General features: G+C 41.5%; 1 protein-coding gene across 4 annotated transcripts in view; it reads left to right on the top strand.

Annotated features, from left to right (window-relative positions):
• dnm3a (dynamin 3a) overlaps positions 1–27126 on the top strand; it is a 258801-nt gene that overhangs the window by 182465 nt on the left and 49210 nt on the right. For 2 of the 4 annotated variants that reach the window (XM_078218075.1, XM_078218073.1), the window contains one exon: positions 24919–25091. The exons of 1 other annotated variant lie outside the window; for it this stretch is intronic. In XM_078218075.1, the coding sequence (XP_078074201.1) occupies positions 24919–24958 (40 nt within the window). In that variant the 3' untranslated portion in view covers positions 24959–25091. Of the gene's footprint in view, positions 1–21376; positions 21450–24918; positions 25092–27126 lie in introns of those variants that run through there. One more of the 4 variants, XM_078218074.1, reaches the window with a different exon arrangement.

The raw sequence follows: 27126 nt of genomic DNA, 5'->3' as shown, positions 1-27126 counted from the left end.
CATATATTAGACCTCACTGAGGTTCAAGTGAGATAATTATTTCCTGGAGACCTTCACTGTATTTGGTCCTACACTGAGAATCCTTCTTCCCCCTTCCTCCTCTTCCATCTTCTATCAGCTTGTCCTGCTTTGCATGGCCTCTTTTCATTCTCCCAGTCATGTTTAGTTCTTTGAGGAAACCCCACAGCAAGTTTCAGCCCAAGACTTTAAACGATCAAAAATCTACTTTGGCGCCAGCCAGACCACTCTCCGTAAACAACGCAAACTTTAGCCAAATACAGGAAATCTCCAAAGATATGTACAATTGCACCAGTAGCGAAAAGAAATACTCTAGTATCTAACTTGTAATAAATAGTTCATAATCCTTTTAAATAGCGCTGGTGGTGATAGCTTCTGACCACAAAAGCAGAAGAGCAGCATACAAAAGAAGGGCGGCACGGTAGCACAGTGGTTAGCACTGCTGCTTCACAGCTCCAGGGACCTGGGTTCGATTCCCGGCTTGGGTCACTGTCTGTGTGGAGTTTGCACATTCTCCTCGTGTCTGCGTGGGTTTCCTCCGGGTGCTCTGGTTTCCTCCCACAGTCCAAAGATGTGCGGGTTAGGTTGATTGGCCGTGCTAAAATTGCCCCTTCGTGTCCTGAGATGCGTAAGTTAGAGGGATTAGCGGGTAAATGTGTAGGGATATGGGGGTAGGGCCTGGGTGGGGTTGTGGTCGGTGCAAACTCAATGGGCCAGATGGCCTCTTTCTGCACTGTGGGGTTTCTGTGATTCTGTGAAATCTAATCCGACCAGTTATTGCCCATCGTTCTATGTTCAAGCATCAGCAAAGTGCTGAAAGGTGTCAACGACACTACCATCAAGTAGTACTTACCCAGCAATAACTTGCTGTCCAGTACTCGGTCTGAGTTCTCCCAGGGCCATTTGGCTCCAGACTTTATTACAACCTTGGCTCAAACATGGACAAAAGAGCTGATTTCCAGAGATGAGGTAAGTGCGGCTTAACATCAAAGCAGCATTTGTGTGGCATCAATGAAACTCAAGAAAATTGAAGTCAGCAGAATTAAGGGGCAAAACTCTGCACTGGCTCGCGTCATACCTACCTAAAGGAAGATGGCTGTGGTTGTTGGAAGTCAGTCACCTTAGTCCTGGGCCATCACTACAGGAGTTCCTCAGGATAGTGTCCTAGGCGCAGCCAATTTCAGCTGCTTCATCGATGACCATCATAAGGTCAGAAGTACTGATGATTGCACAGTATCCAGTTTCATTCAATGCAGACCACCTGATTGGTACCCCATCCACCACTGAAAACATTCACTCCTTCCACCACTGATGTATAGTGACAGCAGTGTGTACCATCTACAAGATGCACTGCAGCAATTTGCCAAGACTCTTTCCACAGCCCCTTCTAAATCTATGACGTCTACCACCCAGAAGCTGGACAAGCAGGCACATGGGAAGGAACAAGTAAAATATTTTGGATAATAGCGATGGGCAGTGCAAATGTCGGCCTTGGCAACAATGGCCATATCCTGAGAATGAATAAATGATTACAAATATCCTTAAACTGTATCGTGCCAAAGGATTATAATGAGCATTATTAACTGAGTCTTCAGCACCTGGTACCTTCAGAATCTTCTTCATTCATGTGTATGTGAAACAGAGAAGATGATAGTGCACTCTGTCATTGATACTGCCTGGTCCAAAGAGAAATGTACCAAGCAGAGAAAGTGTTACACCACTCTGCAGGATATAAAATGGGGTTTACTATATTTAACTCATTTGTATTTCAGAGGGTAATTATTTGGTTTAAACTTAAATTCAGAACACTTATTTGAAATTCTGTGCAATCGCAATTAACAAAATTGCAAACTAACAATTGAGTAGGTTGGGCCTGTACTGATTGACGTTTAGAAGAATGAGAGGCAGCCTATGGAGACATATAAGATTCTCAGGGGGTTTGGCAGGGTAGATGCTGAGAGGTTGTTAACCCTTGCAGGAGATCTGGGATCAGACAGCATAATCTCAGAGTAAAGGATCATACATTTAAGACAGAAATGAGGAGGAATTTCTTCTCTCAGAGGATAGTGAACCACAGAGGCCTGTAGAGACTGGATCGTTAACTATGTTCAAGACTGAGATAGACAGATTTTTAATCAGTAAGGGAACCAAGGGTTACAAGAATAAGGCAGGAAAGTGAAGTTGAGGATTATCATATCAGGCCAGTCATGATTTCATTGAATGGCGGAGCAGACTCGGGCTGAATGGCCTACTTCTGCTCCCATGTCCAATGGTTTTAACAATTGCAGATTTGAAAACTGAAAATGCTGGTTTTACATTCTTTTAGTATTACGCATACACACAGAAGAAATCAAGAAATATAATATTGTATGTCGAGTACTACGCTGATTTAAAAAAAAATTTGATTACTTGTAGAGTCAGTAATTATTTTTGATTCTGTTCTACGAACATTTCATTCATATGGTTGGAAAATATGAATCATGGAAATATGGTCAATGCAACATTAAAACTGAAGGAAGTTACATTTCAAAGTGATTAGTCTGTAATTAATTTGAGGACTTGGTGATTGAAACTTGATATTAGAATTTCATTTTCAAGGGCCACATAACTCTTCAAAATGTTGTCTTTGCAGTGCTGCCCAGCAACTGATTACCTCCTTAGATACTTATCTAAGGGTACATGAGAAAGAGGTCCTGAAATGATAATCCAACTTTTTATGAAATCACTTTTTTGAGCTACAGGGATCTTCCATCTACTGATTTGAAAATGGAACACTCTCACCTACCCCAACCAAATCAAGGACAAAATTGCTTTTTGCAAAGTTGCTTTGATTATCATTTCCTTGTCCTTACTGGAGCCTCTAAAAGAAACTGTATTTCATTGTTCCTTTCTTGTATTATCTATTTGCAGTTCTTGGCAGTTTCTTTATATCTCCCAGTCCACAGAATGTCTATTGTTCTTTGTTTTTGTTGCAGCCCTTGCTTCACAACACAACTCAAAGTCATCAAGGACAAAGCAATCTACAGTTGCCACTATTAGCATGCTATTGTTCCACCATGTGCTGGAACAAGTCCCAAAGCTTCTGTGGGACACCTCAAACCTGCAACTTTTATCACCTAGAAGTCCAAGGCCAGCAGGTGCATGCATACATACACCACCACCTGAAAGTTCTGCTCTAAGTCAATCACCAGCCTGACTTGGAAATATACTGATGTCCCATCATTGTTTCCCAATCTAAAGCTTAACAGCGTTGTGGAAGCACCTTCATCACATTGCAGTAATTCAAGAAGGTGGCATGTCGCCATTTTAGGGGAAGATCGTGGTAATGTCATTGGAGTAGTAATCTAGAGGCCTGGGCTAATGCACTTGTGACACAGGTTCAAATCCTACCACGACAGCTGGTGGAATTTTAAATTCAGTTCATACAATTTGAAATTGAAAGGTAGACTCAGTAATGATGACCATGAAACCATTGTGGATTGTCGGAAAAAAACATCTGGTTCACTAATGTCCTTCAGGGATGGCAATCTGTCATCCTTCCCTGGTCTGGTCTACATGTGACTGTAGACCCACAGCAATGTGGATGATTCTTAACTGCCCTCTGAAATAGCCTAGCAAGCCACTCTGTTTAGCGCAATTAGGAATAGGCAACAAATGCTCACTTTGCCGGTGAAACCCACATTATCGAATCCCTGCAGTGTAGAAGGAGGCCATTCAGCCCATCAAATCTGTACCAATTCTCCAACAGAACATCTTACCCAGTCTTACTCCTGCCCCATCCCATAACCCCATGCATTTACCCTGCTAATCCCCACAACTCCAACATCTTGGAACATTAAGGTGCAATTTAGCATGGCCAATCCACCTAACCTGCACATCTTTGGACTGTGGGAGGAAAGCAGAGCACCCGGAGGAAATCCACGCAGACACGGGGAGGACGTGCAAACTCCACATGGTCAGTCATCCAAGGCTGGAATTGAATTTGGGTCCCTGGTGCTGTGAGCTAGCAATGCTAACCAGAAAATAATACATTTACTAGATGATAAATATCAACTTAAGCTGTGGCACACAAAATTTGGAAGTGAATGAAGAAATAGCTAGGCCTTCTACTTTGGTATCTTGTTATATACCTTGTTTATTTTTTAATTTGGATAAGACCAGTGAGTAAATGTGATGTCCTTCAAAATAACAGCTCTGTAAAGCCACAAGACTGTGTTTTCATGATTCATACTTTGACAGCAGATTATGGAAGTCAGTGTGGAACTCTGCACATATTACAGCACACATACACAGAGGAGTAACTCAAGTAACTGCTGTAAGAATGTATCACCAGCATTTTCAGTTTGCATACCTGCCATTGATAGTTGTGTGATTGCAATTAGCTGTGACAAAAAAAAATGCATAGAATTTCAAATAACCATTCTGATTTAAGTTTAATCCAGTATTTTTCTTCCATAAATATGAACTCCAAAATTAGAGTTGAATCCAATAAACCTCCATTTTTGGATCTTGCAGTCATGCTGATTTCAGAATATCGGCATCTTTTCTAATAGACAAAGGTTTATGCAGAGCCCTGATACAATTTGAATTTTTTTTTCTTAGCTTTTACATGATTTATGTCTTGCTTCTGCTTTTACTTTATGTGGGTGTATCCCTCCCAAAACATGCTTCAGTTCAGTTTGTGTGCCATTTTAGAGATTTGGCTCCTGCCAAGTTATTAACTCAGATTTGCTTTCCTCTTCACATAAACAAGGGAATAGAACACTAGACTTATTCAGTCGTGCTTTTGTTGGGTATAAATCAGACACGTAAGTTAAACATTCAAGTTTCACAATTAGCTGGATTCTGGAACTACAGTTTTACTTTTGCACAAAATATAAGGGCATAAATTGAAGCCTCCTTTAAGTCCTTGCACAATTTTATGGAGCATTTAGTGTAGAAAGCAGTGCTTTCTGTACGTCTGTCGGTGTGTTATCCATATGTTTTTCATAGACATTCCAGTCTGGGCTGTCTTTAGTGATTATCTTTTTAGTGATTGGTGCCCAAACCCCTTTTTATTTAATGGCTGTCAGAAGTTTATATAAAAAGTAAAAGTACAGCAGAATAGAGGAGTAAAGATTAATAGATCTTTATTAACATCCTTGCAGGTTACTCCTAATCATAAAATTTCTAGTTTGTGAAAGAGTGAAAGACTATGGGCGTGATCTTCCCAGCTCGTCGTGGTACTGTGGTATTTTCTGGCTACACCTGTCTTGTCCACATTGTCAAATTCTGTTCACAAGACAAGACTTGTATCACCTTTTCTATACACACAAGGGAGGCGGTCAAGATCTGGAGGCAGTTGAGACAAGAACCATTAAATTTATTGTCATGCTTTGGGACTCTTGACCAATTTTCCACTGAGAGATTTTGATTTGTCTTGGGTTTTGTCACTATTACTTCAAAACAAAGTGTGTTCATATATTTTTTTTTAAAACACGAGGTGCAAGATGATTAAAATGCCAGCGAACTGGGCCCCTAGATTTAAATGTACCTACCGAGTTCGGCACGGCTACTTCCGCTCTCCTGGATGCATCTCACCTCACCGGCGAGATGTTACGCTGGCAAGAATCGCTACTGCTCTGCAATAGCGGGGACCTGGTGCCAAGGCCAGGCAGTGCCCACCAGGCAGTGCCTGCCTGGCAGTGCCCAGCTAAAACTTGCAATGCCTGATTGGGCGTGGGGCTATGAAGGGGGGCCTATGCACAATGACGAGGAGGGCTTACGCAGGGGGCCCCTACACAAGAGGGGATGGTCTTGCAAGGGGGGGGCAACAGAGGGTCGCAGAGCAGATTGTGTTGGGAATCTACCATGGGACTCATTGGGAGGGTCCTGATGCTCCAATGCCAGCGACCCGTGTTGTTGTGGAGGGGGTGACAATGCCGCCAATGATGGGGAAGGGTCCGATGTTGTGGGGGGGGGGGGGCGGCATGGGGAGGTGGTCTCCTGGTTCACCGGCAATGCACAATGGTGCCCAAGCACTCTGAAGCCAGCTTCACCAGTGTACTTAGGCTGCGTCCCCCCCTTATCAGTGCAAAGCTCCCAACTGTCAAAGAAATTGACAGAGTGCCGGACGATTACAGTGCCAATTTAGCCCAAAAGACCGGCGCGAAGGACTCCCGTTTTCGTGCAATTATGATACTTAGAAACCTTTTCAGAAAATGCCACCCAAGATTTTAAAAATCTGATTTTAAAAATATTTTACCGATAAATTGTTATTAGCATGTTAAAATATTGGAATGTGATTTTCAACAAATGTCTTTTACGAAACTATAAACTGGCACAAACATAATCATTCAGATACTTAAAACCAGACTCGCATTAGGGGAGGCAGTGGCGAAGTGGCATGTTCGCTGGGCTAGTAATCCGGAGACCCAGGCTAATGCTCTAGGGACCTGGGTTCAAATCCCACCACGGCAGGTGGTGAACTTTAAATTCAATAAAAAATCTGGAATTATAATTCTAATGATGACCATGAAATCATTGTCGATTGTCTGTTAGAGAAGGAAATCCGCCGCCCTTACCTGATCTGGCCGACATGTGACTCCAGGCCCACAGCAATGTGGTTGACTCTTAAATGCCTCTCAAATGAAAGGCAGCGAGGGATGGACAATAAATGCTGGCCCAGCCAGTGACGCCCACATTCCATAAATACCACCAAAGCAAATAGAATGTTTAATTGTATAATCAGAACAAAGAACAAAAGAACAAAGAACAGTACAGCACAGGAAACAGGCCCTTCGGCCTCCCAAGCCGATGCCGCTAATTGGCCCAACTAGACCATTCGTTTGTATCCCTCCATACTCAGACTGCTCATGTGACTATCCAGGTAAGTCTTAAACGACGCCAGCGTGTCTGCCTCCACCGCCCTACTTGGCAGCGCATTCCAGGCCCCCACCACTCTCTGTGTAAAAAAACGTCCCTCTGATATGAGTTATACCTCGCCCCTCTCACCTTGAGCCCGTGACCCCTCATGATCGTCCCCTCCGACCTGGGAAAAAGCTTCCCACTGTTCACCCTATCTATACCCTTCATAATCTTGTACACCTCTATCAGGTCTCCCCTCATTCTCCACCTTTCTAGGGAGAACAAGTCCAGTTTACCCAATCTCTCCTCATAGCTAAGACCCTCCATATCAGGCAACATCCTGGTAAACCTCTGCACTCTCTCCAAAGCCCCCACGTCCTTCTGGTAGTGCGGCGACCAGAACTGAACGCAGTACTCCAAATGTGGCCTAACCAGCATTTTATACAGCTGCAACATCAGACTCCAGCTTTTATACTCTATACCCCGTCTTATAAAGGCAAGCATACCATGTGTCTTCTTCACCACCTTCTCCACCTGTGCTGCCACCTTCAAGGATTTGTGGACTTGCACACCTAGGTCCCTCTGTGTTTCTATACTCTTGATGGCTCTGCCATTTATTGTATAACTCCCCCCTACATTAGTTCTTCCAAAATGCATCACTTCGCATTTATCTGGATTAAATTCCATCTGCCATTTCTCCGCCCAATTTTCTAGCCTATCTATATCCTGCTGTATTGTCCGACAATGTTCATCGCTATCCGCAAGTCCAGCCATCTTCGTGTCATCCGCAAACTTGCTGATAACACCAGTTACACCTTCTTCCAAATCATTTATATATATCACAAATAACAGAGGTCCCAGTACAGAGCCCTGCAGAACACCACTGGTCACAGACCTCCAGCCGGAAAAAGACCCTTCGACTGCTACCCTCTGTCTCTTGTGGCCAAGCCAGTTCTCTACCCACGAGCCACCTCTCCTTGTATCCCATGAGCCTTAACCTTCTTAACCAAACTGCCATGAGGGACTTTGTCAAATGCCTTACTGAAATCCATATAGACGACATCCACGGCCCTTCCTTTGTCAACCGTTTTTGTCACTTCCTCAAGAACCTCCACCAAATTTGTAAGGCACGACCTACCTCTTACAAAACTATGCTGTCTGTCACTAATGAGATTGTTCCGTTCTAAATGCGCATACATCCTGTCTCTAAGAATCCTCTCCAACAACTTCCCTACCACGGACGTCAAGCTCACTGGCCTATAATTACCTAGGTTATCCCTGCTACCTTTCTTAAATAACGGTACCACATTCGCTATCCTCCAATCCTCAGGGACCTCACCTGTGTCCAATGAAGAGACAAAGATTTCCGTCAGAGGCCCAGCAATTACATCTCTTGTCTCCCTGAGCAGTTTAGGATAGAACAGTGGAGTAAAGGTTGGGGAAAAGTCATGCTAAAACTGTGGTATTCTGGCTACACCTGTCTTGTCCACATTGTCAAACTCTGTTCACAAGGCAAGACTTGTAGCACCTTTTCTATACACACAAGTGAGGAGGTCAAGATCTGGAGGCAGTTGAGACAAGAACTATTAAATTTATTGTCATGCTTTGGGACTCTTGACCAATTTTCCATTGAGAGATTTGGATTTGTTTTGGGTTTTGTCACTATTACTTCAAAACAAAGTGTGTTCATATATTTTTTTTTAAAACACGAGGTGCAAGATGATTAAACTGCCAGCGAACTGTGCCCTGAAATTGTCTCTGCAAAGACTGTAAGCAATTCATGACCATATCCCAGCAATCAAAACCTGAAACCCCACTGTGTTGGGAAGTTCCCTACTCAAGTATTCAGCAGGAACTGTCTGAAGTAGGTTCTCCTTGTCGATTGGGAACTCAGGGATAAAAAATATATTGACAGATCAAATGTCAAGAGGGCCTGCTTTCATCGTGCTCAAAAGGTTAGAATTGAGGTTATTCGTTAGAAGTCAATCTATTTGCCAAGTAAGATGGTCCACTGATGTGGAAAATGTTCATTGTTTTGTAATTACATAAAAACAAATTCTACTGATTGAATGAAGTGGGTCCGATCAGAACTATTGCTTTGTATTTGCAAGTTATTGGAAGGTGTGATAAGGGATAGGATCTACAAATATTTGGATAGACAGGGACTTATTAGGGAGAATCACCATGGCTTTGTGCGTGGTTGGTCATGTTTGACCAATCTATTAGAGTTTTTTGAGGCGGTTACCAGGAAAGTGGATGAAGGGAAGGCGGTGGATGTTGTCTACCTGGATTTCAGCAAGGCCTTTGACAAGGTCCCTCATGGGAGGTTAGTTAGGAAGGTTCAGTTGCTGGGTATACATGGGGAGGTAGTAAATTGGATTAGACACTGGCTGAATGGAAGAAGCCAGAGAGTGGTTGTGGAGGATTGCTTCTCTGAGTGGAGGCCTGTGACTAGTGGTGTGCCGCAGGGATCGGTGTTGGGTCCATTGTTGTTTGTCATCTATATCAATGACCTGGATGATAATGTGGTAAATTGGATCAGCAAATTTGCTGATGATACAAAGATTGGAGGTGTAGTGGACAGTGAGGAAGGTTTTCAAAGCTTGCAGAGGGATTTGGACCAACTAGAAAAATGGGCTGAAAAATGGCAAATGGAATTTAACGCAAACAAGTGTGAGATATTGCACTTTGGAAGGACAAACCAAAGTAGAACGTACAGGGTAAATGGTAGGACTCTGAAGAGTGCAGTTGAACAGAGGGATCTGGGAATACAGGTACAGAATTCCCTAAAAGTGACGTCACAGGTGGATAGGGTCGTAAAGAGTGCCTTTGGTACATTGGCCTTTATAAATCGGAGTATCGAGTATAAAAGTTGGAGTGTTATGGTAAGGTTATATAAGGCATTGGTGAGGCCGAATTTAGAGTATTGTGTACAGTTTTGGTCACCTAGTTACAGGAAGGATGTAAATAAGGTTGAAAGAGTGCAGAGAAGGTTCAAAAGGATGTTGCTGGGACTTGAGAAGCTGAGTTACAGAGAGAGATTGAATAGGTTGGGACTTTATTCCCTGGAGTGTAGAAGAATGAGGGGAGATTTGATAGAGGTGTATAAGATTTTGATGGGTATAGATAGAGTGAATGCAAGCAGGCTTTTTCCACTGAGGCTAGGGGAGAAAAAAAACCAGAGGGCATGGGTTAAGGGTGAAAGGAGAAAAGTTTAAAGGGAATATTAGGGGGGGCTTCTTCACGCAGAGAGTGGTGGGAATGTGGAATGAGCTGCCGGATAAAGTGGTAAATGCGGGGTCACTTTTAACATTTAAGAAAAACTTGGACGGGTTCATGGATGAGAGGGGTATGGAAGGATATGGTCCAAGTGCAGGTCAGTGGGACTAAGCAAAAAATGGTTTGGCACAGACAAGAAGGGCCAAAAGGCCTGTTTCTGCGCTGTAATTTTCTATGGTTCTATGGTATGATCACTTGCTGTCAAATCAAGCTGCTACTCAGTGATTCATGTCTTGCCTTGCCTTACCAGTTATTTTCTCAGCATTTGAAAAGTTGGAGGGGCGTATGATATTCCGTTCAGATCAGCGGACTCTGTTGTTACACTCCGAGGCAATACTGTTGTGTAAGTGGATAATGTGTAAGTCAACGTATTAGTCAGCACATTAGTCAGCTGCAGCATACAAAAGGAACAAGATCTATTATCGAGACTACCTGCGCCACTGAAACCGATATTTACAGCACACACCAACTGGTAGCATTTGTGACATTTGCCTGAGATACTGAGATGCCCCCATGACGAAGGTCATTCAGAACTTTCTACAGGGACCTCAACAAAAACTGTCAAACTTTAGAAATGTCCAAATTAAACAGCATTGTGATTGAGTTAGTAAGATTCTCAGTTAAAGAGAACCCAAAAACAAGGGGTTTCAATCAGAGTTTGAAGATTGCAAACAAGAATTATTATACTAAGAGGCATGCAGGTAGCAAGGAGGGGGGAACAATGAGAATTTGAGGCCCAGGAGAGGGGGCATCTCCATGTCCTCAAACTAGCAGAGAGATAGATGCATGTTTGGCAGTACAGAACTTGAGCAATGCTGAAAAATGAGACTTACTGTCGAAGATTTTTGTCCTGCACTCATCCGGACAGATTCGCAAGAATAGCAACTGTCAAGGGAACAACAATTTGTGCTGCACGAGAGGAGAGTGCTGATTGGTTGGAAAGTGGATTCTGATTGGTAGAGGCATTGCCATGGAGAATGCACAAGGGAAGAGTTAACTATCAAGCTTTTGTTTTAAATTCATAACCCGGCAAGTCGACCCTGGTTGGTCAAGGTTTGCCATGAGGAATAAACCAAGGAATGGCTGTCCTCCCAGCTTTTGTTTAGTTGAAAAGGTGCAGAATGTGGATATGCTCCTTCTGTACGAAAAGGACAGGGACCTGTGTGTGAAAATATCTATCTTCTAGTATGCGTAAGTGAGCCACACTGCAAACCTGACTGATGACCTTGCATTGTTTGTCAGTATCATTGTTAGCACAAGGGGCAACCACCCTAGCCCCTGATCACCCAGAAGCCACAATGACCTTCGGGCCTACTGGTGAAGCCATCACGACAGGTCTCCGTTGATGGAGACCATACATGATCCTCGTTGATGAGGACTTTCACTGGCGAGGATGATTCCATCCTGGGCTCACTAATAATATTTAAATTCTATTTAACATCAAATTTAAATATTGAGATCAGTCTCGTGCTCTTTTTGGGCACAAGGCTGATCTCGCCAGTTGTCCGTAGCCAGTAAAATAGCAATAGACGAGAAATCGGTTCAAACCCAATTTTTTTGCCTCTATCGCCATCTTACTGGCTCACCCCATCCATTGACTGGTAGGACGAGAAGGTAAGATCGCCCCCTCTGATTTGAGTTTTGCAAGCACAGGCTGCTTGGGTACGGTCAGTGCTTTGCCTGTTGCACACAGTTGAATGGACATACTGTTTGATACAATCCACCAATTGTTGTGATGTATGGTCTACATACCTGGCATCACACCAGCCCATATACCACATTACTCTTCTGTGTGGCAGGCAGAATGATTTTCTGTCTTCCTGTTAGTGGTGAATAGCACTCGTGTTGCTACTGCAGAGTAACAGTGTGAAAAAGTTAACTTCGCCAGTTGCTCAAAATTTTGGGACGCCTTACCCATAATCTGAGGTAGACTGGGCACTTTTCAGGACTCAAAGTGGCAGCCTTAGGCCCATTCAAGAATTTGTGTGATATACAGCCGGCAGTGATCTGATCAGGGTAGCTCTTATCCCACAGAATGGCTTTGATGTGCCATATTTCAGCAGCAAGCTTACATGGTGAGCAAATGGCTTGGGTCCAGTTTACAAGGTTGCTGATAAGGCCAATCCTATTGCAGGTGGATCTGTAGGAATCTGAATGCTTATATTGACCGGTGAAGGTAGGCTTGCGATAGACAGTAGTAGCGAAGCCACTGGCAGATTTTCAACTAGCATGTTGAGGAAGGGGAGTTCATTTGACTGCTCCATTTTAAACATTAATCTAGGCACAGGATGGAGTGCGTTAAAAAATTCTTACACATAGCTGCAGATTCAAATATAGCCAATGTATTATTTACATATTGGAAGTATTCAAGGGGTAGGAGGTTACTTGCTATTCTCATGGAAATTGATAAGGATGTTGATGAGAACTGGACCTAGTGGGGACCCCATGGAACACCTCCATAAGGACATAAATGGGTCTTTTAAGAGACTTTTGGATAAGTTCATGGAAGTTAGTAAGATAGAGGGTAATAGGTAAGTCTAGTAGGTAGGGACATGTTCAGTGCAACTTGTGGGCCGAAGGGCCTGTTTGTGCTGTAGCTTTTCTATGTTCTATGGTGCTGTTAACAGAGACGCAACTCTATGAATTGCTGAGATCATAAATTCAATGAATACAGATGGGGACAATGGTGATGTGTCTAGAACGCCATGCTATAGTGATGCAGTGCAAATATCTGTGGCTTTTTTGAGCAGTACACTGTGACTAGGTTAGCAATGTCAAATGAGTACAGGGACACAGCTTTGCTATCGATATCCAAGTCCTGTATAGTCTTCACGACAGGTCTCCGTTGATGGAGACCATACATGATCCTCGTTGATGAGGACTTTCACTGGCGAGGATGATTCCATCCTGGGCTCACTAATAATATTTAAATTCTATTTAACATCAAATTTAAATATTGAGATCAGTCTCGCGCTCTTTTTGGGCTCTTCATAGTCTTCAGGAATCCTTCACTGTATGTGGAAAATTTGCTTAGAACCAGTTGTAGTAACTCACCCAACCATTTGGCCAATGTGTGTCGTGCAGAACTAGTCATAGATAAGATAGGGTGTAAAAGGAAAATACTTATGTATGTCTTGGGCAGTCCATCTGTGCAAAACGTGATGAGCCATGGGGATGAATCCTATCTATTACCCAATAGCTCGTTACTCTACTTTGTAACTTTTTTTCAAGCAGGGCTGTCTGGTCATACTTCATGGCAGGTCCAATGGATATGAATTTGGACCTGTCATTAAGAAAGGCATGCTTTTTGCTGATATGGTAAAGCTTGTAAAGATTGACTATTCCAGTCCTTTGTCAGCTATACAGATATGTATCTCTGGATTGGCCTTGAAGCCTCTCAACACTACCAGACATTCACATTGCATGTGAAAATCAGCAAGTCAGAATATACATATGCTAGAACAGTTAGACAGGCTTTCAAGGATTCTGTTTCTTCAATTGTTGCTGGTTTGTGATGGGAAAGAGGAATTGGAACTGAGCCAACTTTGTTCACTGAAAACACTGAATCCTTGAAAGCATGCCTAACTGATCTAGCGCACTTATATTGCAGGATTTTGACTAACCAGGCAGAGTTGTAATGCAAATGTCTGGTAACGTTGCAAGGCCAACCCAAATATACCCTGACCATATCCAACCAGCCCATGCTTACAAAACTCAAAATATGTTGTCCCACATTAGATGTGAATCTGCACTTGGACAGCACTTGCCAAACGATCCTGATTATGCTAAGAATTACATTGACAACCAATTGAAGATTATCGATCAGGCTCGCAGTGTGGCTCACTTATGCATGCTAGAAGCTACATATATCACATACAAGAGCCTGTCCTTTGAAAATAGAAGGAGCATGTCCACGCATTGCACCTTTTTCCTCTAAACAGGAGCTTGGGGGCCAGCCATTTCCTGGTTCATTCCCCATGACAATGCCATGACCAATCAGTCAATCTGTCTGGTTTTGATTTAAACAAAAGCTTGGCAGTTAACCCTTCCCTGGTGCTTTCTCCATGGCAACTACTCTACCAATCATAATCTATTTGCCAACCAATCAGCACACTCTTCTCGTGCAATAAAAATTGTTCCCTTTACAATTGGCATTCTTGCAAATCTGTCCTGATGTAAAAGCTTCGATAGCATGTCTCTTTTTTCAGAGAAATGGATGTGCCACAAGTCTGCTGAATAGAAGTGGTGGGGGATAGTTGTCAAATCTTATTCCAAATCTTAAAGTTTAAGCTTTTTAAGTTTATTTATTAGTGTCACAAGTAGGCTTACATTAACACTGCAATGAAGTTACTGTGAAAATCTCTAGTTGTCACACTTCGGCGCCTGTTCGGGTACACTGAGGGAGAACTTAGCAGGGCCAATGCACCTAACTAGCATGACTTTCAGACTGTGGGAGGAAACCCACTCAGACACAGGGAAAACATGCAGATTCTGCACAGACAGTGACCCAAGCCAGGAATTGAACCCGTGTCCCTGGCACTGTGAGGCAGCAGTGCTAACCACTGTGCCACCTTAAAGAGGGAAATGACATAACCTGTTTTATCTGGGCATTTAAATTGTTCGCTGGTCATAATGTGGCAAAAAAAAACTTGCCTATAGTATAGGCAATAATAGTGTAGAGTGTCCTATTATCTGAGTTTATGAAGTATACAGACTGAAATATAAGGAACAAAGGAAGGATCATTCAATACTTGCAGGGAAATGGCTATCCTGCTCAAAGGCTTCAAAATCAAAGCCTAACTGACTGCAGTGGTCTTAGCATTTAATACCAAGCGACAGGTTTCTAGAATTACTTTTAAATTAATTAAGAATCTGGCTACTTCATCAGAAATAAAGTCTGTCGAACAGCTAGGCACAGATGATGATCATTTTGTGGCCTCGCAAGCATAGATGGGAGACCAGATGCCTTATGCCATCCTATGGACAAACTTGGAACATTTCACACCTATTGTATTAGCTGTGGTCCCTTTTGTCTGGCAGTGCCCCTCCCCTCTCAGTTATGAACACAAGAACATAAAAACACACTGGCAATACATTCGGATTTGAAAGACAGGGTTGCAAAGACAAGGTTTTAGCACAAGATAGTTGAAGCTATTTTGTTTAAATAACACGTGATGACCTATTGCTATGGAGAAGCATTTATTCTTTTCTAATATACAAAGATCATTTAAACAATGGCATTAAATTTGTCTGATCATAAATGCAGCGGAAGCAAAAGACCATTCGAGAACATTTGGATGCTTTGATAAGAGTTCCTGATGATCCTTCTGGCTGAATGAGATCAGTGAGCTGAATTAGCACTCATCATCAGTATGGAGCTTGTGATCATGTAATACTAAACAAAGCGGAAAGCTTGAATCCCAGGAAGCATAATGGAAACGACCAAATGAGTTAGACAAAATATGTAAATAGATACAAGAATAGCATTGAAATTTCATATGTACATGTCAACCACTTGACATTTGCTCATATGAAATTTCATCTGCATTGCTGTTGATGAGCCCAAACATTTCAGAGCAGCAATTAACAAGCAACTAGAACAGTGAACTATATAGACAAAACAATGGAGTACAAATAGAGGGAGTCTTTCTTAATCTGTATTGCATTGTGGCTTGGTCAAAAGATGGGTTGAGTCTTCTGTCAGTGCTTGTTACTGACTCAGAAGAGATATATTCCAGTCCTGGGAAAATTTGGAGAAAGGCCATTCGCTCCAGAGGCCTAGGTCATGATCAAAGACTGGAGAAATTTGTTTTTTTTAATACTTAAATAAGAGGACTGTTAAAATATGTCATAGAGGGATTTAAGATATAACTAGTACATAAAAAGTAATTCTAACACACCATTTCACATTATGTTAGTATAAGGAGCACATGGGCTCAATAGCATGAAATGCATGGTTAATATTATACACAAACTGATTAATACATGGAACTGACTTTTAAACTGGATAGTTGAGGAAAATCCTAGAATTATTTAAAGAACAGTTCGAGGTTGTTACTGAGGGACTGTATGTGGGTCAGATGTGGCAAATGGTCTTTGTCACAATGTCTGTATTGGAATCTTTTCTGAATCACCATGAGGGAATGGAGTCTCAATGACAATTCCCTCGCTGTCTAGTTTACAAATTCAGACAGATTATCAAGGAAGGTGCTGAGCAGGAAGCAGATGCTTCTTAATAGGCAAAGAATCATAGGCAAAAAGATGGGAAATCAGTAGATAAATTCCCTTTCCAACTGCACTTGTTTTATAGGAAAAGACCTGGAATAAGTTGCACATTCCCCTTCTTAGTCAGGGAATGCTGTGTAGTAGCGTCTTATAAATACATTGCTTTTGCGTCATTATCCCTTGAACTTCAAGTGCAGGTTTTGTTACCCGAAATGTAAAGGCTACTTATCTGATGAAATATAAAAATATTTAATAAAAATAAGTTGAAACATTAATTAAGCTAAATTACATTTAAAACTTCAGATATAATTTGATAAGCCAACCAGAAAAGATATGTTTAGACAAATTGCTAAGGTGAACTTATTCATGCCTAAATGATTGAATTGACAAAGTCAAGAGTTGCCTTAAAACTTTACTGTTGCAAATGTAAAGTATTAGACAGGTTAAATATGCAGTCTCATAGAATGCACCTACTATTCTTTGCAGTTTGAGAATGTGTTAACTTGAGGCAGTAGCGCACAGCGTTTCATTGAAATCGACTGAATTCTCCTTATAGAAAAGAGCTCCCCCTGGAGGAATTTCACACTTGTCCTCACAGTTGCACAGTGTGATCATTCAAGTAATGTTTTAGTTACTTCTGCTCCCTGCACGTATCCAGAATACGCTTCTGACATGACTCTGCCATTGTGTTGCAGTGCCGTGGTTCATGTTTGTTTTGATAGGAGCAGTGCTGTTTCAAGTCATCTCTATCAGGAAAGATTATCTTATGTTCTCGTTTTAGAGAATTTCTTGGCTCTACCCAGAAAACTAACATAATTTGAATAAACAGGGGTAAGATGTGCAGTAAGCTCAGAGAGACATGAAATGACAACAAATAGTTAATTGAAAACATTTAATAAACACGACATGTTCATTTTTTCCAAAATTGAATCCCTGGAAGAGCCATCATTGCAGCTGAAGTTAGCCTGAAGAACTTTGTGCCTCACAATGAGTTGATGAGTTAAAGATCACTAGGAGATAAACATCTGCAGCTCAGTCGATGTATTCCAGTCAGCAAGGATCACTGAACAAATGGTCAGAATGATTGTGCCTATATTCATGTATTTAACATAATGTTTTTGTCAAACGGACTGACACTTCAAATTCATCTGAATGATTTGTACAGGAACATTTAGTATAAATTAATTGGAAAGTGTTGTTTCTGACATTAGGCATTGCTCAAATTTGGAAAGTGGACATTTTTGCATTGCTTTTTGTGCAGTAGAAAAGCATAAATTGTTTAAGCATAAAATATAAAAGCGCATTACTTTGCAGAGCTTGGTTTAGAAATCAGGCAGATGCCTTGCGGCAGGAGGCCCCTACATTCCATTCAAGCTTGCAAGAGGGGGAAGGGATAGCGAGGGGCGTAAACTCATACATTTAATATCGTTTTTCATTCTTTTCTTCTTGCATCCGAAGGCGTCCCCTTCATTCGATCGGCCTACTGTAATCTGGCAGTCAGATTCATTCTGACTAAATTAATAAGGCAAAGCTGTGACTTGCAACTGATACTGTTTGCTGTCTTTTAATAAATGAACAGCAACTAATTATTGTTACAGTAAAATAACAAAAGGCAGAAAACATGCACAGCTTGTCTTAAAATGATTTCCTCTCCTCAGACCTCATTTGCAGCAGTTGCTTTCAGTAAATTTTAACATGATTTGTCACATGTCAGTTATTTGCTGTAATTAGATTGAAGAGAATTTAAATCTACCAAGAATACGCACAACAAAATCCAGAGCTATTTGCTAACCCGAGTTTATTATTTTGTGTTATCCAAATTTGCTCGATAGCCGTCTGATTTTATTACAGAGCAAATGTCTACAGCTAAAGGAGGAATTCTAATCTCTATAAAATCTATTCAAGAATATTGACATTCAGATAAAGGGATTCTTTCAAACAGTGTTTTACTCATTTTCAACGTAATGCTTTTGAGCTGTTTTTTTTATCTTTTATTTTCACTTCATACCTTTGCTCATCTCTGTTCAGCTGAAAGGATAGCCTTTGAAGCCATTATTATACTTCCCACCATGGGTGATGCTGTGATGGACAATGGAGCCAAACATTTGTTTTTCCAAAGCAGCAACATATTTGCGAATCAGTAATCAATGCCAGAAGATTTTGCAGCCCTCACCCACCCTAAAAAGAAGCCAATGGCTGAACCCTTTATTGAAATAGTCAGCAAAATTAGAAGGCAGATGAAGCAAAGGCAAGAATCAAATAGTAACAGAATGCAGAATAATGTTAAAATAGACCAAGTTAAGGTCACTTTATCTGAATGCATGCAGCATTCATTAGAAGGTAGATGATTTGAAAGCCATTATGGTGACATAGTTACAGGGTAACCAAGACTGCAAACTGAATTTTCAAGAATATTCATCATTTAGGAAGGATAGGCAACAAGGAAAGGGAGATGGGGTAGCGTTGTTAATAAGGGACAAGATCAGTGCATGCGAGGATCAGCGAGGATCTTACATTAATGGATCAAGATGGAGAATCAGTTTGGTTGGAGCTAAGAAACAGCAAGTGGCAGCATAGGCGAATTCAATGTGCACGTAGACTGTAAACCTTAGCACTAATGCTGTGAAGAATTAATTCCTAGAGTGGGGGACAAGATGGATTTCTAGAGCAGTTTGTTGGGATTGGGTTATTTTAAACTTAATGGGCATTGAGAAGGGCTAATTAATAAACTTACTGTAAAGGAGCCTTTAGGAAAAAGTGACCATAATATGATAGAATTTTACACTAAATTTGAAAGTAACATCCCCATCTTCTTTTCCTTTTTGCCTTTCCTTCCTAAATGATGAATATTTTTGAAAATTCAGTTCGCAATCTTGCTTTCCCTGTAACCATATCATCATAATGGCCTTCAAATCATCTACCTTGTAGTGAATGCTGCATGCATTCAGATAAAGTGCCCTTAACTTGGTCTTTTTAACATTATTCTGCATTCTGTTACTATTTGATTCTTGCCTTTGCTTCATCTGAAACTTTAATCTGAACAAAGGAAACTATGAATGTATGAGGGGCAAGTTGGCTATGATGGATTGGGAAAATACAGTAAAAATATTGATGGCAATAGAGAATATTTTAATAAGCATTATATGGTCTACAACAAATATACATTCCTTGAAGATACAAATACCCAACAGGAAGAGTGAATCAACTGTGGCTAATAAAGGAAGTTAAAGATTACACTAAATCAAAGGAAGTAGCCTATAACGTTGCCAGAAAATGTGGTAAACCTGAGAATTGACAACAATTTAGAAGGAGAAAGAAGCTGATAAAGAAAGGGAAAAGAGAATATGTATGCAAACTTGTGGGAAACATAAAGGCAAGCGGTAAAAGCTTTTTTAGAAATGTGAAAAGAAAAAAATTAGCAAGGACAAATGTGGATCCGTTACAGGCGGAGACAGGAGAATTCATAATGGAGAATAGGGAAACAGCAGAGAAACGAAACAATTATTTTGTATCTATCTTCACAAAGGAAGATACAGAAAATCTCCCAGAAATAATAGGGAACCAAGGGGCTTGTGAAGAAAGGGAACTGAAAGAAACTTGTTTTAGTAAAGAGGGAGTATTTGAAAAATTAATTGGATTACAGGTTGATAAATTCCCTGGACCTGATCAGCTGCATCCCAGAGTATTGAAAGAGGGGGCTAGAGAGATAATGGAAGCATTGAAGGTTATCTTTCAACATTCTATAGATTCTGGAAAGTTTGCTGCAAACTGAAAAGTAGCAAATGTAACCCCACTATTTAAGAAGGGGACGGAGAAAACGGAGAACTCCACACCTGTTAGTTTGACATCAGTCGTGGGGAAAATTTAATATAATCAATGTGATAACTGAGATGCTGGGAAAATAATGATATGATTGGGCAAAATCAACGTGGATTTATGAAAGTGAAATCATATTTGACAAACCTATTGGAGTTTTTTGAGGATGTTACCTGTCACATAGATAAAGGAGAACTAGTAGATGTAGCGTATTTGGATTTTCAGAAAGCATTTGATAAAATCCCACACAGGAGGTAAGTAAACATAATTAGAGCACATAGGATTGGGGTAAATATACAGAAAACAAAGTAGGAATAAACGGGTCATTCTCAGGATAGCAGCCTGTTACTAATAGGGTACCACAAGAATAAGTGCTGGGGCCATAGCTATTTACCATTTATATAAATGATTTGAATATGGGGGGACCAAATGTAATATTTCCACATTTGCTGATGACACAAAACTAGGTGGGGATGTAAGTTGTTCATGCATCACTGAAAGCTAACATGCAGGTGCAGCAAGTGGTATGTTGGTTTGCATTGTAAGAGAATTTGAGTACAGGAGTAAAGATGTATTCCTACAATTGGACAAGCCTTGGTGAGAATGCACCCTGGAGTATTGTGTACAGTTTTGGTCTCCTTATCTAAGGAGTGATATATTTCCCTCAGAGGGAGTACAATAGAGATTCACCAGACTAATCCCTGGGACGGCAGGGCTGCCTTATGAGAAGAGATTGAGGAAATTGGGCCTGTATTCTCTAGGGTTTTGAAGAACTAGAGGTGACCTCATTAAAACTTACAAAATTTTTGGAATTTTCTCACCAAGAGAATTGTGGAAGCTCAATCACTGAGATGTTCAAGACAGAAATCAATACATTACTGGACATATCAGGGCATGGGGATAGTGCAGGAAAGTGGCATTGAGGAAGATGATCAGCTATAATCTAATTGAATGGCAGAGCAGCTTGACAGGCTGAATGGCCTACCCTTATGCTCGTATTATTATTACATGCTCCTGTGCCCATATTATTCAGCTGTATGACCACTATTTATTCCTAACTCCAACTATTTTACCTCAGTTACATGGTTTTGAGACTTTTGTTAGGTAGAATGTTGATCTCAGTCAATTTTATTGGGAGACTTTGAGCTGCAGTTATGGCTATATCGATTAACCCAAACCCGTTTTGCTCCAGGGCTTATCTGATGTCCTAGACCCTGATGCAGTTTGGAATCCATTCCCTGTCACTAACATCACTGGAATACTTTGGATGGAAAAAGAAATAAGGAATGCTTGAAAAACCAAACATTCTTTGTAGGTTTATATAGGCAACAGGAGATGTTGGGCATTCCAACACAACATCCCCAAGTCTATAATGGTAAGAATGGACATCATGCCATGAGATTGAAAACCTTTCGCTTAATTTGAAATTTGTAATTCATTGGCAATTATATATTTCTTTGATAATGTGTGTATTTTCCTTGCACTTGTGTGCTAACTGCATTACATAACTGATTTTGATGCTATCTCCTATCTTTCTGCTTGTACAATATTAACATACATGCTAATATGGGTCTTATAAATCCGCTTTGTCAGGAAGCATTGTTCATTTGATATTTGTTTCGAAACCGGCAAGGACAAGTCTATATTCAGCCATATGGCATGATTGTACATCAAGCAAAGCAAAAGGTTATGCACTTCTTAGGTGTGTTTCTCAATGTATAGTGAAGTGCTGATGCTAATAGACTACTGCAATCTCTCTGCTAGTTTGTTTACACGAATATCATTTAACCATTTTATCATGTCCTAATCAAATGCAAACAAAAAATGCCAAAAATATTCAGCATCTGTGGAGAGACGGACAGACTTCAACTTAATGTTTCAGGTTGATTATCTTTTGTTGCAACTGGAAGAAGTTACATCTATAAGCTGGGACAGAACCAGGGGGTGGGGATATGTTGATGCCAGATTCTACACTGAATTGGAAAATATGTTTCCAGTTTTTATTCCTCCATTGGTTCTACATGATTTAGCTTTGACTTTTCCATTCCCCAACTTTTCTATCTCTCTATATCTAGGGATGGGCTGCCCACCAATTGCTAGTATAGACTCGTTGGGCGGAATCTTACCTGCTCGCCCCACACATCGATGGGCGGACTGAGGCAGTAAAACTGCGCGAGAGCCGAGAAATCAGGATCGCGCCCGATTTCTCTGCTCTCAGGATTTTACGCGAGCTGCATTTCCGGTGAGGTCAGCCACTCATCAGAAATGGGCGAGAGGCCAAATAATTTATTTAAATATAGTTAAATATGAATTTCCATGTGTTTAGTGAGCCCGGCACTCAATTGTCTAGATTCACTTGCCTTTATTGCCTCGCCAGGAGAGGTTCTCTCTGGTAAGGAAAACACCTGCTCCCCATGAACGGGGAGTCGTATTGGCTTCGTTGGTGGAACCGGAGGCCATTGAAGCCACCCGGAGAGGCTTAGGGCAAGGAACGGGTGCCCTTGGGCAGCGTCAGCCTGGCAGTGCCAGCCAGGCATCTTGATGTTGCCAGCCTGGCATCTGGGCAATGCCCAGTGACACCTTGGCACTGTCCACTGGGCAGTGCCAGGGGGTGGGGGCTATGGGGGAGCAGGACCTATGAGGGGCAGAGAATGAAGTGGTGGCCTGATTGGATCGGGGTGAAGGTGTCCCGCTGGCACTGTGCAATGGGCTTGGTTCGGGGCGGGGGGGGGGGGGGGCACACGATCGGTCTGGGTGGAGGGGAGTGTGACAGGGGCTAGATGCGTTGTGTTGTGCGGCTCATGATCTGCCACTGGCCCTGTGATTGTGGGGGATGGCGGGGGGGGGATGCAGGGAGTGGTCAGTTCAGGTTGGCTGCAGCAGCTGGGGCCTGACAGCTCTCTTTCTGTCTGTCAGTCAGCTGCTGCTGTGATTGAGCATTTATAAAATCAGAGATCTGCACATGTGCAGTAGCACACTCTACAGGCTGGCTGGCAAATTAAACTCGGCCCACTGCCTGCAGCAACAGAAACAGTCTACACCATTTTTTCAATGACTAAGTGCACAAGATTGGGCATGAAAACTTACCCAAAAAACGGATCAGGAACTCTCCCATTTTCACACTTGCTGGACATTTAGAATCATTCTTGTAAAATTCCATCCATTGACTCCCACAACTATCCATAGAGTCCCTACAATGCAGAAGGAGGCCATTCAGCCCATGGAGTCTGCACTGACCCTCCGAAAGACAATCTTACTCAAATGCATCCCCCCCACCGCGGCCTATGCCCATAACCCCGTGCATTTATCATGGCTAATGCACCTAACCTACACACCCTGTACAGTAAGGGGCAATTTGGCATGGCCAGTTCCACCTAACCCGCACATCTTTGGACTGTGGGAGGAAACCGGAGCACCCAGAGAAAACACACACAGACACGGGGAGAACGTGCAAACTCCACACAGTCACCCAAGGCTGGAATTGAACCTGGGTCCCTGGGGCTGTGAGGCAGCAGTACTAACCACTGTGCCACCATGCCTACCTTAATTGTACTTCCTCTCACCTGCTTCCAGTAAGGGCTCTATTCTCTCAATTTTTCTATCTGTGTCATATTCTGATTATCCTCCTCCTTCCTCAATTTAGGAATCTTTGCCACTATGGATGACAGGGTCCTTAAGTGTGTCCATCCCAATTCCCACAATTCTGCTCTCACCCTTTACATCCCCCTCCGCCAGAATCATATATGTTACCTCATATCTCCACCACCCCTGTCCCTCCCCACCAGCCTCCATGTTCAACTGATCATCCTCCACCATTTCTGCCAGCTTCAGTGCACTGCTGCCACCAAACATCTTTCTCTTCCAGCATTCCAAAGAGACCATTTCCTCTGTGAAGCCGTGACGCACTCTTTGATCACCCAGCAGCCATGCCCCTTTCCCCAGCACATTCCTCTCAATCACAGGTGTTGTAACATCAGCCCTTATATTTCTTTGCTTCCCACCATCCAGAGCCCAAAAGCTCCTTCCAGATAAAACAGCACTTTCACCTATTTTACCTTCACCACACTCCACGTATTCCCTGATGTGAAATCGCCAACATCTGGTTCTGATAAATGGTTTGGGTCGTTAAGTATGTTCAAGGCTGAGATAGCCAAATTTTTAATCAGTAAGGGAATCAAGGGCTATGAGGATAAGGTGAGAAAGTAGACTTGAGGATTATCACATCAGATCAGTCGTGATCCCATTGAATGGCAGAGCAGACTCAATGGGCTGAATGGCCTACTTCTGCTCCTATGTCTTATGGTCTTATGAAACGTTAACTCTGTTTCTTTCACTGTAGATGCCTAACAGTATTGCAGTTTGGTCTCACCAACTCAGGGAATTAGTAATTCGGCAAGATATTTACATCTGGATTGCCATTAAATTTAGTTCTACATGTAGACGAATTTTTAAAACTGGAATAATTATAACTTCAAAGATATTAAAGAATAAGTGAGGAGTCTTCGATTTTATTATGATGTAATATCCTTTCTTTTGTCTGGATTTGGTGAGAGAGGTCATTCCTTAGTAAGTTCCTGCAAAATGCAAATTTGAACATCCTAATATCATTACAGCTGTCCCATTATTCATGCTGGTATCTAGCTAGTCACATCAATCCAGACTTTTTTGCTCTTGGTTTAGAATGCTCATTTCATTTGCAACTCATCTCCATTTTTTCTCCTTTTTTATGTTTAGGCGTCCCCCTCCGGCAGTTCCTGGAAGACCTACTTCATAAAGACACTAATTTAACTTTATATCCATGTTTATAATGTATTTGTATTTTTTATTTGTCTGATGTCATGCCATTGCACTATTTTCCATGTATATAACTGTTAATTGTATACTGATAATAAACCCAACTCTATTATAAATTGTGATGTGCTTTTGGTTTTAACAGTTTGATTTTTGATGTTGAATGGTAAGAAGAGACTTCTATTTATTTTGCACTTTTCATGACCACAGGACATCCCAAAATGCTTTACAGCCAATGGTGTACTTTTGAAGTGTATTCATTGCTGTAATGTAGGAAAGATGACAGCCAATTTGCACACAGGAAGCACCCACAAACAGGGATGTGATCCTTACCAGATAATTTGTTTTTGTGATGTTGATTGGGGAATGAATATTGGCCAAGCCATCAGGTACAACTCCCCTAATCTTTGAACTAGTGCCATGAAATCACTTATGTCCACCTGAGAGGCAGGCAGAGTCTCAATTTAATGTCTGAGCCGACAGAGCAGCATTCCCTCTGGACTGCAATTTCAGTCTACATTTTCGTGCTTAACTTCCAAGCCCCCCCCCCCCGCCCCGCCCCGCCCCGAACCAAGCCCATTGCACAAGTTTCAGTCTACATTTTCGTGCTTAACTTCTGGGTTGGAAATTGAACCTACAAACGTGTGGCTCAAGTGCAAAGGTTCTACCAACTGAGCCACAGCTGATATGTTGATCAAATGCCACACATTCAAGTTTATAACATGGTGGCGCAAAGCATGGCTTTTCCAAATGCACACTGGCAAGGTACCTCACCCTCTTTCGGTGCATGTCAGAAAGTTGTGGCACCTTGCTCATGATGTACTGAAAAGCCAATGGGAGATAAATAGCAAAGTCAGAGATTTGGATGCAGTATAATCAGCACAGACTAGGTGAGATTAGTGACCTATTTTTGTACTTGGCATTCAGTGTAATTTTCTAATGTGCACTGACAGTGGAGGATGTTCCTCTCCACCAACTCATATCTGGAACATTACCTTTATATACCATTTACCAAGGTTGGTGAGGACATCTGTCATAGTTTAAGAAGGGATCTGTTAAATGCATAGTACTTAGCTAAGCAAATTGTTAATTTGAGGCAAATAATGTCTTAATGATTTTTAAAACTTTAGATAATTTTAGACATTTTTAGATTGAGATTAATAAGTAACAGCATTTTCCTCTGAATTTTATGAAAATCAGATCTTCATTAACTGCATATTCATACATTAGAACATGTGGGTTTAAATATCAAGCCAAACCCTCACTTAGTGAAGTACAGTTTTGACGTGGAGTGACTTTTAAATGGGCAAATGTGGCATTCATTTTGCATCAGTTACATTCCATTTCCTTCAAATAACAGTAAAATAATATTTGTTGGTGTTGTTTGAGGAGAGAAATGATGGCGAAAAGACCACAGGAATTTTTGTTTTACTTCACATTTGATTTGAATTGATTTGATTTCTATCACATTCACTTTCATCCTGGACAGAAATCCCAGCATCTCATCTGAAGGATGACACCTCCAGTGTTGCAGCAGCCCCTTGGTACTGAATCTGTAGTTGCACATAGGGTTTTGTACTGTTGCACCAATGTTGCTGACTGCCTATTGTCATTCATTATCAACAGACTCTCCATTGTCACGACAGGATAACATCAGACATGTTCCATAAAATGACTGTGTAATAGCATCATCTGCATTCTCTGAGCACAGTGGAAACTTCTGTAGCAGAGCCTGTGCAATTTTAACTTATAACCATTTATACATAGTTTGGCAACCACAATTAAATGAATTGCAGAATCCCCATTGATGTCCAGGATTATTCCATGAACCAATTAAGTCTCTGCTGTTCTTTTCAGTTCAAGGTGAATATTCATTTAGAAAATCTATATGGGGGGCAGAGGTGGTCACGGAGGGAACTTGTGAAGCAGATATTTGTGTTGGTTCCACTAAGCCGAGTAACCGTGATTAAATGCAGCAAAATTGTTGATTGACTACCTTTCATGAGAGATAAACATTGCAGAATAATCATTTACAATAGTGTCAGGGAAGCCTGCTGTGGAAATATTCTTATTACTTTTTCATGTTAGATGGAGTAGGCGACATGCATTGATTTAACTTGGACTGCTTAATGTGGCAACAGAGCATTTTAA

This window comes from Mustelus asterias, chromosome 8 (genome assembly GCF_964213995.1).
Source record: "Mustelus asterias chromosome 8, sMusAst1.hap1.1, whole genome shotgun sequence".
In the NCBI taxonomy this organism is placed as follows: domain Eukaryota; kingdom Metazoa; phylum Chordata; class Chondrichthyes; order Carcharhiniformes; family Triakidae; genus Mustelus; species Mustelus asterias.
The sequence above is the reverse complement of the archived record's forward strand: the minus strand, read 5'-3'. Positions and strand labels throughout refer to the sequence as shown.